General features: G+C 38.9%; 1 protein-coding gene across 2 annotated transcripts in view; it reads right to left on the reverse strand.

The window, feature by feature from the left end:
* ELMO1 (engulfment and cell motility 1) overlaps positions 1–13,605 on the reverse strand; it is a gene marked incomplete at both ends in the record, with an annotated part of 519,094 nt that overhangs the window by 151,754 nt on the left and 353,735 nt on the right. For both annotated transcript variants that reach the window (XM_084229578.1, XM_084229579.1), the window contains one exon: positions 7,231–7,367. In XM_084229578.1, coding sequence (XP_084085704.1) covers positions 7,231–7,367 — 137 coding nt within the window. The remainder of the gene's footprint in view (positions 1–7,230; positions 7,368–13,605) is intronic.

The raw sequence follows: 13,605 nt of genomic DNA on the forward strand, positions 1-13,605 counted from the left end.
GGCCTCATCGTCTACTGCTGTGCTGGTCTGTGGCACAAAGTCAACCTTTGAGGATCTAATCTTGGGAAATACTGTTATTACTATTATCACGACCACTGGTTTACAGAAGAGAATGGTGGCTGAAGGAAATGTTTAAGGCCACAATGCTGGTGAAGGACCACCACACTGGATAGCTCCCCAAAGCTCTTGCTGCTTTCAGCCTTCTATCTTCTCCACCTTGCATTCTCAAAGTGGAGGTAAAGTGGAGGGGGAGAGTGCATGCATTGGGTGAAATGTAGTCCTTAGAGGAGCAAAAAATCTTACTCTTTTCATGTATAAAGCATGGATATATACATAGTGCATAAACTGATAACAACACATCTGCATAATTAAAATTACAGGATAAAAAGTGTTGAAAATGGATGCTTGGGGGGTAGTAATGCCAAAGAGATTAAAAAATACTGCTTTAAACCATATTGCTCCCCCCCCACAGCCACCGCCTTATCTTGGTCAGGTCCAGCTTACTCATAAAAAATATTATTTCTTTTTAGAAAGTTTAATACTGGGACCTATGTAAAAAGATACCTCTTGGAAAAAAGTAAGTATAAGTCAGTCTCTTGTAGTCTTTCAAATGTCTCTAGATAGCATAATTGATATTGATGAGGACTATAAGGACACATGCATTGATTATTGTCCAGCCTAAAATGACAAATTTCATGAAAAAAGGTTTACCTTAAATGACTAAATTAAAGCACTCAATTAAACACACACACACAAACACATACACTTGCTACCTATCCAACAGGAAACATCATGTAACACATTTGCTTCTAGAGGAGGGTTGATCTCCTTACTGCCAAACCTCAAATCCTTTGTGCAACATGACCAGCCTTTTGAACAAATACTTGTAAATGACCCAGACAGCTGAAAAATGGTTAAACTCATTGTAAGACATTAGGGCCTTTTAAAAGACTTCTCTTCTACTTAAATATTCATGCTTCAATTAAAACGTACACCTACTTTATTAGTCACACCAGGCCCTGTTCAGATCAATAACAGCAGCACTAGATGGAATTCTAATGAAGATAAACAACGCAGAGTCCTTCCCAGCTTCCCCTGGGCACTGACATACAAAGCCTCCTTTCACAACTTGCTGCGAGATATTTTACAGTCACCTGCCTCATGCAAATGAGAAGATTCATGTTTATTCATGCTGAGAGTCACAGACCACCTTTCATTCCCTAGGCCAGCTCAGCTAACCAACAGAGCGCTGTCTGCACCATTATGAAGTAAGCTGGCCTAGGAAGCGGACTTGTGAATATATAATTGCTCCCTGAGAAGCATGCACACAAAGTCAGTAAGCTGCAAGCAGATTGAGAAGTGAGCATATTTCCCTTTTTAATCCATGTGTTTGTTACCTTTAAGCTTTCACTCTCTCTTATACACTATACTAGAATCCATTAGATATGACTTGTTAGTAGTTATTTTCCATGGATAATCATCTAGGGGACTTCTCAGGATACTTGCTCTGTCCTCCGCTCCAATTCTTTCTAATTGAGATTTTCTCCCACTGATTCAGATGAAGCTTTTAGCTTAGCCAGGAGCAGCTGTGGCTTTGTTTGATGGGCCTGGGTTCTCCCGTGCAGTGTCTCCTATTTTAAAGAATGCTTTCTCATCTGCCAGCCTGAGATTCTAACCTCTATTGTGCGTGCTTTGCTTATTATGCCACCGGGTGATGTTTTAAAACAGTGCCTTTTGCTGCAGAGTCACAACATTTTTTGAATCATTAGTTTCTTCCACTTTTGTAATTTGAAAACATGACAAAGTTATTTGATCTTATTTTCTAATGTCAATTTTCATAGTATCTAAAGTAACACCAATGCTATGAACAAGTATTTTGTTCTAGAAGGACTAACCATCCCAAGAGAGGTATGGACAGCTAAGAAATTGCAAGAGAGGTTTTAGTAAGGTGAGAATTATGGGAGGGGCCTGTTGATTTTAAGGCTGCTTCCCATGGCTAGTCACATGGAAAACTAAGGTGCTTTATAAAGTCGTTTGGAGGAAGACCCCAGCAACATCCATTAACTTTTCAGCTTAAAGTCTATTCCTGGCAAAGTTAAATGAGCTATTTAATTAAAAAGCTTTTCTGCTTTTGTTTTACAATTTGTTATTTTTTAAAATTGTATTGTTTTTGTTTATGTAACAGTGCTACAACATTGTGTATGATTTAGGGGTAAAGATTCACACTTATTCAAATGTATGTTATCATATTACACCCACCACCAAAGAACCCATAATCCTCCACTACAGTCCATTAGGCCCCCTTTACCCTTCGTTTCTACCCCACCCCTTCTGGTAGCCTCAATTTTGCAGCCAGATTTCTATGATTTGTTTCGGTTTATCTTTGTCTGATCCTTTGTTTTGTTTCTTTATATTCCACATATGAGTGAAATCATCCAGTGTTTGTCTTTCTCCTTCTGATTTCACGTAGCATAATCCCCTCCTGTTTCATCTTTTTTAAATAACTGATTAATATTCCATTGTATATTTATACCACATGCTCTTATAGAATGATTTATCTTATTACACATTAAAAGAACACATTGCAAATGCATATTTTATTTCCTCAAAGAATTTTTATATTTATTACTTCAAATTAATACCATTCTGCCATAAGAGAGGGTGATGGGATACTAGTGTCCAATTTTTAAAAAAGTTTTTCAGGCATAGATTTCCCAAGCAAAACCAGGATTGGGTCTTATAGACCAATGAACATACTATTTCATCAGTGCATGCAATTTGCAATAGTTGGTGATAAGTGTTACATTGTTAGCTGACAGTAATTCTATGGACATGATTTGCCTTTCCTGATCAAAATTGTGTTAAGAAAAATGTTCATTGATAACTGTGGCTACCCCCCAAATAGAACTGGAATGTGCTGCATTTGGGGACTGGAATAATGGGGGCTTCAAAAGCCCTCCCAGGTGAGTCATTTTACAAGCTGAGAAACACTATTACACACACATATATTTTAATGTGTATATCCTTGCCAGGATTTTTAAGGTGCAGGCAGCCAAAAGCTTTCAGTGAGATTCCCATACCTGTTTACTTCCCTATATAAAATGAGGACTTCAAAGGAATGACTATAGGGCCACTTGTGTGCTAAGGTATCCAGCTACAGTTAGGTTTCTCTAATTCCCATAAAAATGAATAATGCATGCTCTAAAATATTGGTAATAAAAGGCAAAAACAGAATTCAGACTCAATGGTCTGAATCAATGGATTATTTTGCAGAGATTGCTATATTGAGAAACTTAAAGTACTTTTCAAAGCATAAATATTTTAATCACTCCATAATTCTACTTCTCTTATACAAATAAAAAAAAAATCTCATCTGCTGCTTCTAAGTCGAGAGCAGCAGGAAGTATTCTGCCATTCCAAATGCTCACTTTGAGCATGAGCATTATCGACCTGGCACTAAATTATCCACAAAGTAGTGTCTGTCACAAGCAAAGTAGGTTGTAGAAATGATGCCTGGTTCAGCTAGAAATTAACACTGTTTGTTGGACAAAACGAAAATTAGGATGGATATTGCTTCTCCAGTTATGAGGTAAAGAAGACAGATAGCTAACTAAGCCCTTCTTACAGAACCCTGGGTCTCAGGTCAACAAATATACCTTCCATGCTTCTGTTCCATGTGGCAGGAAACTGAGGGTATATCTAAGACAGCTCAAAAGAAATCATGTCTCATGTTGGATTCTTTTAAAATATCTCTGAACCTAAGTTTGGATATCTCAGGTAACAAGACAAATACTACATTTACTAGTAACTCCAAATCTAGATTTGTTCCTAAATTCAATCTCTTCTCCTACCAAGTTAATAACAAGAAGAAAAGTGACCTGATTAAAATTTCAACTCATCTCTTTTTTCAATTTATTATCTGGTAAGGCAGAGCAGTGGCTGATAGGCAGCAGGAAAAACTCAGGAAGACATTCTTCAAACTCAGCTAAAGGCTCTCACACAGGGCTCTTCTCTTTTGTAAAGGCTGATGGGGGCAGAACAGAGACATAAAAGTAAAGGGACATAATTATATGTGTATATATATTTCAATATTTGAGCAACCACTAGCAGAACTCTATCACTGGTATTGTGCTGGTCTAATAGCTAAAAGGACAACAAAAATCTCATGTGACAATGTTTCATTAATTTAAATTGATACACACACCTACAAATTTAATCTGCTTACAAATTAAATACACATTACAGTAGGCAGAATAATGCCCATATTCTAATCCCCAGAACCTTTGAATACATTACCTTCTATGGGGCAAAAGGAATTTAGGTTGCAGGTGACCTTGAGGTTGCTAATCAGCTAAAATTAAATGGTTTAAGGAAAAATATCCTGGCTTATGCTGGTGGTCCAGGGCATTCTCAAATGCCTAGGGGTTCTCAAAAATGAATGATGGAGGCAAAAGAAGGATCAGAGCAATGAGGTGTGATGTAGGAAAGACTGGACTGTGGTTGCTGGTTTTGAAGATGAACAAAGAGGGCCATGTGCCAAGCAAAACAGAAGGTTTCAAGAACTTGGAAAGAGCAGAGGAAATAGATTCTCTTCTTAGAGCTGCAGCAGGATATAGCTCTGTTGACACCATGATTTAAGTCCAGGGAGACTCTTTTTGGTTCTGAACTATGGAAATGTAAGAAAATTAATTTGTATTGTTTGAGTCACCTCATTTGTTCTTTGTTACAGAGGCAGTAGAAAAATAATAATACCCACATGATAAAGTATACAACTGATATACTCTTTTGGTTACAAAAGTAAGATGGTAACAACATTTTAAACAGAAAAAAAGCAAATGGTAACAATGTCTCATGCAGAAACAAATCCCTTGTCCTCCCCATAGCTTATCCTCTGATACCCATCTTTAAGGAATGGATTTCTGGGACATGGGGTGGGGCCCTCTGCCTCTAGGCCCCCAGCTGCCTGTTCACAGCCATAAACTGCCACTCCTACTTGGCAGCAACTGTGTGACAACAGATGCTAGTTTATGATCTGTAGATAATGCAACAAGATAGCACTAGGGCCATGTAAGAAACCTTACTCAAAACCTGGCTCTTAGATCTTGCTGCAGAGTATATTTGCAGCTATATAAGATAACAGTGAAAATAAGTTTCACTTTTAAAGAGTCACTTTAGGGAACTTGCTGTCATCTTCAGGACCTCTCCCTGTATAGGCAGGATATCACTGCCACCAACCTGAACACAAGCCCTTAAGAAACCATAACCATGCTCATTTCCCTCTATCAGCCCTGCTCGCCTCCTTCAGACTAATCATTCTGACTTCCTTTGCTAACAATGCATTCTTGGAACTTCACATCTCATTATCTTAGGTCATACAGGATTCAAATGTGTAAGTTCTCTTCCTCTTAAACCATTCCTTTGTAGGAATTTGATAACATTTCTCCATAAACCTTAATTGCACAGATCAACAACAGTATTTGCACCATTATCATTTATAAAAATGCAGATTTCTGGAATTGAGGAGAAGAAGGGTGAATGAGATGCTCTCAGAAAGCAAGTGGACAACTGATGCCAAAGCACACAGTTCATGAGGTCTACTCTAGGAGAAGAGGGAGCAGAGAGAAACACAACCACTGTAGTCTGTAAAAGACTGAATTAACCAGAGGCAAAGTAGTCATAACCATTTAAGAGATTATTGATTTATTCTCTACTTTATCTTGGCTTGACTGTACAAAATTCTTCATGCCCTTTCCTCCCTTCTCCCAGGGATGATTTGCACCTGACTCTCAAAGTCACTCACAACCAAATCAAGTACACTCAAGAGGCTACCAGTATAATCACAAAGGAATTAATGGACATCCTCCCTCCATTTTCCTTCCTGAATTATGCTTGTCCTTAGGTACGGCTGATCCTTTGCAGCTGTAGATTGCAGCTTCTAGATCAGTGTTCTCCAGTGAGACATTGCTGAGACCTATGTCAATGATTATATAGATGGCCCATGCTGAGGTAGCTTGGAATTTGTCTGCTAAAACTGCAGGTAAGCACCTTATGCTGGTGAGACAGTGAGACCTGGGAATGAGCAACATTTCCTTTTCCTGGTTTTATTTCTTCTTAACCAATATTGGCCATATATGGTAGAAAAGGATGAGATGTAAATTCCAAGGAAGGGTGGCAAAGAGGCAAATATCCAGAATATCAGTAAAAAATATCAAGTAGAGCTGGAAGGTGGATAGTATTGTACACCAAGCCCAAGCACCCGGAGGCCCACAAGATGACTGTGAAGACATACCTTTCTATTTTTAGAAAGTTATGTCCCTAGATCAGGTCAAGGGGTACCATGGAACTAGGTGATGGGGTTATACATTACCCAGATCAGTAGCAAATTAGAACAGCAGCAGGAAAATAGCAAATAGAGTAGCAAATTAAAAGTATTAAAAGTTGCAATATACCTGTCCCCACTCTCAGTTATTATTAGTAATGTCTTTATTTTCAACAAAGTGTTTATCTCAGGATAAAGATTTTGTTTATCTTGAAAACACACAGGATGCTTCTGCTTCCTCCTAGTTGATCAATACTGTTCTCTTCACTTAACATTCACACACAGACAAAAATGAGAAGTTCATTACACTCTTAAAGAAAAACAAAGGAGACTTTAGTTCAAAGAATCAAAGGTTTACTATAAACCAAGAAATGTTCCCTATATACATACTTACTCAACTCCTTAAAAAAATCTTGCATTTTAATAAAAACACTTGTTGATGGAAAAGCACAGATCTAAACATAATTAAAATTCTCAAAAAAAAAGTCCAAGTGACCAAAACAGAGCAGCCTTTCTGATTTCATTCTCCCAGTGCTGGCTACTTGCACAAGTGGAGGGAAGGTATTTTTTCCAATAGATCTTGCAATACCCAGGCATCCCAGGCCAAAATCATGTGAGGAAAAATTTCATCTAAACAATATTTCTAAAGAAAGGGTCTCAGCTTAGTAAGCCAAAAGGAACAAAGCTGTCCAAACTTAACCCTAGGTATGAGAACATTACCAACATACAGCTTCATGTCTACATAGGTAGGTCATTCTTTTTATATTCTCAAAATAACCCAAAATCATAGCCATTATCATTCTCTCAATGTGCCATCTACCTTCCCACACACAGACACAGCCCAAGAACTATGTACACTGAGTCTCCTTTGGGAACATAGGAGCTCTGTCTCTCCCCTAGATTCACCTTACCTTGTTGAAGTCTTCAGAAGTTGCCCTCATTTCCTTCCATGTCTTATTCAAAAGCTGGATACAAATGCAGAAAAACTCCTCAAAGGATCTGTCATGGGCGAAGAACATTGGATGAAAGTCGTTGCAGGTCTCACTAGCTGGAAGAAAGAAAGAAAATAAGAGATGAAGTCTGAAAAGTGAAATGAGAGGACATTGCCACAGCATATGCTCCAGAGAAAGGTGGCAGGAGGCATATTTGGTTTAAGCAGTGGTGGTAAAAAGACAGTTTGTAGAAGCAACCAATATTCTCCATGCTTTTAAGGTCAGAAGGTCAGACATACCCTTAGGCACATATTTTGACTGAAGAAAGTCAGCTCCTAATCCACCCCAGGACATGACCCATACAACTTTATTCCATGATCTTTGGAATTTGGGCATTGTATATGCATTCTTGACCTTAAAAACACTACAAAAATTGTCCTCTCAATCACAGTTCCTTCATCATCCTTAACTGACCCTTTCTGAACAGCATAACTAGCAGGAGATGAGCTTTCCTGAATGCACAATTAATTGCAACTTTGACAACGGCATTCTCTATTATTTCTCTAGGGGGCCCTTTTCCTTCCTAAGGCAGTAAGTGGGGGATATTTGAGCTCATTATCCATCTGATGCCATTAACCATTTGTTTTACATTCCCAGACACAGATGGCTAGAGGTCACAGCAATCCAAATGACTTTGAAGGTACAACTGGTCCAGTCCTGGCCATTCTTGAAGTCAGCTTGTACTGCCTCTGAGCCTTCTATTGCAGAGCTTCCTTGGGGCAGGTCTGGTGCTCTGAGCTCTATGCACAGCCACCTCACTCCCTCTTCCCAGACTAGTGCTGCAGCCCTTCCCTTCTTTGCGGTTACATAAAGCTTACATTTTTATAGTCACTTTACATACATTTCATTTGATGCTTATTGTGCCGCTTATACTCATGTCTTATGCAGGTTCCTGGAGCCCAATGGATGAGGTTTTTGACACCTAATAACAGTAACCATAGTTTTTTTTTTTTTTTTTTTTTGTTTTTTAACAAACCAATCTGTAAGCTGATAATATACAGTGAAAGAATTCCTATTTTATTTGGAATTTTTCTAAAGAATAAGTAGTTTTCAAGGCCCCAAGTGGTAGAAATTCAACTCCTAGAGGCCCAGGGGAGAGGGAAGGGGCAAAAATGGAACAAGGTTTATAGTCGAGGCCAACTGTTCTTGGGGAGAACCTGGCACACACCCTGGCCGATCCCACTTAAATGAAACCCTCTGACACAAGCCCGGGGCCAGTGAACCCTGACAAACCTCAGGGGACATGGTGATAGGATCTGATCTGGCAGGGTCACAAGCAACAATACACCAACCTTGTCTATCTTCAACCTTTAGGAATACAGTCAGTTCTACACCTCTGAAACAATTTGAAAAGCAACAAAGAGGTTTGATTTTGTGAAGCTCATCCCTTCTGAAGGATGCAACTTGATATCTATATGAAAAGTCAAGATCCATGAATGGTATTTTCTTCCAGACATGGCAAGGGTATGGGTAAGCGGCAATATGCAGTCCTGTAGAAAGAGTTTGGTTCTGGAGGCAGATTTGGGTTTAAGTCCAGCTCATGCTAATCAGGAACACTTCACTTCACCTTTCTGATCCTCATTTCCTAATGAAAAAATGGAAATGAAATCTTTTCTGGGTTTTCCGGAGATTTGGAGAGGATCATATGTCATTACTCATGGGAAAAGTTTATGTAAATAGAGAGGTGGTGGTAATAAAGAATTTTGTGCCAGCATATTCATTCCAAGAACATGGGTTGTTCTTTGATTGTCCCCCAATTCCTAGTCAAAGCTGTTCACATCTCAGAAATCAGGCAAGAACACAATGAGTCACCCTAACCCCAGTCTGTGTTACTGGCAGAGAAATAGTGAAAATGAACCTCCGACCTGAGACACAAAACTATTTTAAGAACTTGGAACAAAAACACAGGAGAATTATGTGTTTGCTGCTCTGGGCAATGAGCTGTCAATTTCACTTTCATAAGCACTGAAGCCAATGAAATTTACTAGTCTATGAAGCTCTTGAAAATACTATTGCCACCCAAGAACTTATTATTAATCACATTATCACAGTATCTTTTTTCCAGCCTAGTATGAGTATATGTGTACTTTATGCCTTTAAAATGTTATGGGATTATTGGAACTAAGATAACCAGACAAAACTAGACCAAACCCTGCTCTACCTTGGGTAAAGAGGGATGAAAGCAACATCATTGATAACAGAGAGTATGGTCAGTCCCTAACTCCTGAGGTACCTGTGATTTTTTGACTTCATGATGGTGCAAAACACTACACGGTCAGTAGAAACCACATTTTGATCAAATTTTGAATTCTGACCTTTAGTTTTAGTTGTACACCATATACTATGCTTTTGTGATGCTGGCAGTGGCTGCAAATCCCAGTCAGTCATGCAATTGTGAGGGTAAACAACCTATCCTGTACAGTGCACTCCACTGCCAGATTTGTTTGGATATTGTGCTTGTGTTTTCACAACCCATGATGTTTAGGCCTACCTGTGTCTGAGATGTTCAATGCTTTCTTATAAAATAGGCTTTGTGTTACATAATGTTACTCAACTGTAGGATAATGTAGGTGCTCTAAGCACATTTAAAGTTATGTTCTGCTCTGATATTTAGTAGGTTAGAAGTATTAAATGCATTTTTTACTCAAGATACTTTTAATTTACAACAGGTTAATAGAAATGTAATCTCATCATAAGTAAAGGAGATTTGCATTTGTTAGGAGTATCTGATGTGCCAAAGTCTCTACAGGAGTTAGCCTCTCAACTCAGGGGATAGATAACATGCTTATACTCATTTTATTTGTGAGCAAGTTGAAACCTGGAGAAATCAAATCTTCTAACATGAGTTTCTTTTTTCAATGTGTCCCCAAATGAACATTTGAAACCTACAGCTTAAATGACCTAGTAGAAGGCTTCCTGACTTAGTTAACATCAAGGGCTCAAGGCATTTTCTTGATGTTACTGCTTTGAAGATTAACTTCTCTGTCCATTCTTGTAGATCATCTTGTGTTATACAGCAACCCGATATAAAACGGGTTGCCTGACTGTGGGCCCTCACCCGTGTTTTCAAAGGGGACTTATTAATGCTAAACTGCAGATACACACAAAAGGTTGATAAAATGTTTATTTACAAGGGAAGTGGAAATAGGGAAATGAATAACTCAGGGAGAAAAAGAGGGAGATAAGTTCGTAAATGAGTCCTCCCGGTTCCGCTGATCTGGAATCCCAACGACCTGCTGAGCTGGCGAAAAACCAAGTGCCGGCATGGCCAAAAGAGAGACCCCTGGTCAAATGGCCAGTTAAATACTCAAACAGAGAACATAGTTGCTTAACTCCGCCCTCAGGTTCTTGCAACCTTCCCTTTGGTGATCATGGGATTTGTAGTTCCCAGTGTCTTGATGGAGCATGGGTGGAGTCCACAAAGCCTGTATGGAGTTTGCTCAGGACATCTTTTCCCCCTAACAATTGCCCTCCTCCTTCAACCACAGTCTTGACCTCGGTGTAATAAGGTTCTCAGTAAATGCACAGCCAGCATCTGATGATGGACAATACCTGGCTTTGTGACAGGAGTACCAACAATAGTCATATGAGGGCCACCGACTACATGTCAGGCACTGGGTCTATGTTACTGTTACTTATTCTACAAGCACATGAGGATGATGTCATCTATTTCCTGTCTTCCTCAAGATAGTCTCAGTTTCTGTACTACACCACGTTTCCCTCAGATATTCAGTCCATGGGGAAGAGTGCCACTGAGTGCATTTATTTGACTTATTTCTAGAAATTAAGAAGTTGGGTTACATGCTAACAGAATTCCAATTTTATTCTTTGTAACAATGTGTCTAAGCTAAAAAAAAGACAATACAATGGTTACATTCACACAGATCTGTACTCAAAGACCCAGTATGATGATCCAAGGCATGCTGTTTAATCTTAGACAATTAAAGTACCTGAAACTATTTTTGTAAAATACATAACCATATAAAGATTATAAACCACAAATTAAATTATGCATATAGAGTGTGTGGTAAGGTGTCTAACACATGGTGTAGGAATAGTAAGCAGTGGCTGTTAGATAGAATTCTTATCATTATTTGTGTACTATATAGTTTCTTAAAGGCTCTAGCAACAGTGGAGATAATGAAGGAAAGAAAAATCTGGTAAATGGCCTTTGAAATCGTACCAATATGGAAGAGGTAGGGTTCACCAATCGTTCATGTTGGTCTTGTGAAAAACCTATGGAAGTATTTAGATCCCGAAGATAAAAATTCACGTTAAAGCTGCATGTACATATCAGCAATGGCAAATCAGCATTGTTTCTACAGAAAACAGCTCCTGGCTCAGGAAAAGAATATAAATTGTAATATGAGGTGAGCCTTGATTCAAGTTCTCACTAGATAGGTGATGCAAATACTTCCTCATGTGTAAGAAGGATGTACTACTAGTAACTTTCTGAGATTGTAGGGAGTGAAGTACAGTTACATGCCATATAATGATGTTACAGTCAGTGATGGACCTTATATACCATGATGGTCCCCAAATTCCTGTTGCCTGGTAACAAGGTAGCCATCGTAACTTTGTAGCCATAACATCATAGAGCTTTGCACTGTACATTGCCTGTTTACCATGTCACTTGATACCATCTGTTTCTTTTATTTTTGATTTAACCTTCTTTTGCTTTGTTCACCATGGCTCCTAGGGATACAAAATCCACTGTTAACATTGCATTTACACAAGACAAAATTGCCCAAGAGGCATTTAATAGCATATCCCTGCTCTTAAGCAATGCATGACTGTACCTAGCAGAGATTGGCTCTTGTGACACAATAGGTGTAAGTTCCCATCTTCTCTTCAAACCTCCAAATAATATCAAAGTCTGTGGGCTTTTTTGAGCTTTAGTTAAAGAAATCTTGACAATGGGTCTATTTAAGATGTGTAAGGAAAAGTGAGATAGTTTCCTGGATTTAGGGCCCAACACCTGAAGTAAATGCACTAGGGTGTAGAGCACTCCCTAGCCCATGAAGGAGGAAAGAATGGAAAAAGAGGTGAGGAGAGGTGAACAAGAAAATAAGGATCTGGAGAAAGCGCTCTATTTTCCTTTGTATTTTTGTGATTTGAAACCAGAACCTAAGTGACTAAAGAAAGTTGAGACAAGATGGTCAGTGTTTGCAAAGAGATCAAGTCAGCTACAGGACATATTTACTGCAGGAGTGACTCAAAAGACTAATAGTCATGTCTGTGTTCCTACATAAGAGAAGTCAGCATTGGAAATGAAATTTAAATGCTGACATCACAGTGAATAAAAATGGTTAGGAAACTTATAATGTAAAAATGGCATTAGCTAGCAATTACTTAAAACCTTGTGCTAGGCACTCTTCTAAGAGCTTTAACTGTCCTATTGCTCTGTATCCTTGATAACAGTAATTATACATTCATCCCTATTTCACTGATGAAAAAACTCAGGAATGGTCAAGCCAAGCAACCTGTAGTGACAGGGCAAGATTCAAACCAGCATCCTCTTACCAGAATCAGTGTTTTCAATCTCCACATGAGAGATGGCTTGCCTCCATCCTAGATGTCTTCAAAAGGGAAAAATAAGAAATGCAGCAAGGAATGAAGAGAGAACAAATCAAGAACAATTAGTTACTTGACCTGTGTTGGGGAGGAGAGGCATTTTCCCTTAACCCTCTGGGTTCTTCTTGGGGTGGCTGAATAATCAAATGAACATCAGACAGTAGAAAAATTAAACAAACTTAATTACATACATATGGAGAATCCACATACCTACAGATTGCAAGGTTGGTGAGTAAAAATTGGGGTATAAATCCCAAGCTAAGGAACGGGATAGAGGACTGGGCTACAAGGAGAGAGGAGGGTGACTCATATGATGAAGACCAGATGCTCTGTAACTGGCCTGACATAGAGAGAGTTTTCTCTAATAAGAAGGTTATTCTAGTTAAAACAAAACAAAACAAAATAAAAAAACAACACAACTAATCTGGGTAATTCCTTCAACTTGCATTCTTCTAGATCAGTAAGGGTATAGTAAATGTTCTAATGAGGCTGTGGGACCTCAAATGACCTCAGTTCAAAACAATTCTCATGGCAAAGTGACACATCTTAGAAAAGCCTGGGAAAAAAAAAAACCCCATGAGTGGGGGCCTCCCTGGTGGTGCAAGAGGTTAAGCACAGCACTATGAAGCTATCCACAACCTCTGTAACAGGAGTTGGATCCCTGGCTGGCCAGGGAACAGCCCAAATGGCGCAGCAGACCTCTTCTGCCTCACCCACTGC

Source organism: Talpa europaea (assembly GCF_964194135.1).
Source record: "Talpa europaea genome assembly, chromosome: 3".
In the NCBI taxonomy this organism is placed as follows: Eukaryota; Metazoa; Chordata; class Mammalia; order Eulipotyphla; family Talpidae; genus Talpa; species Talpa europaea.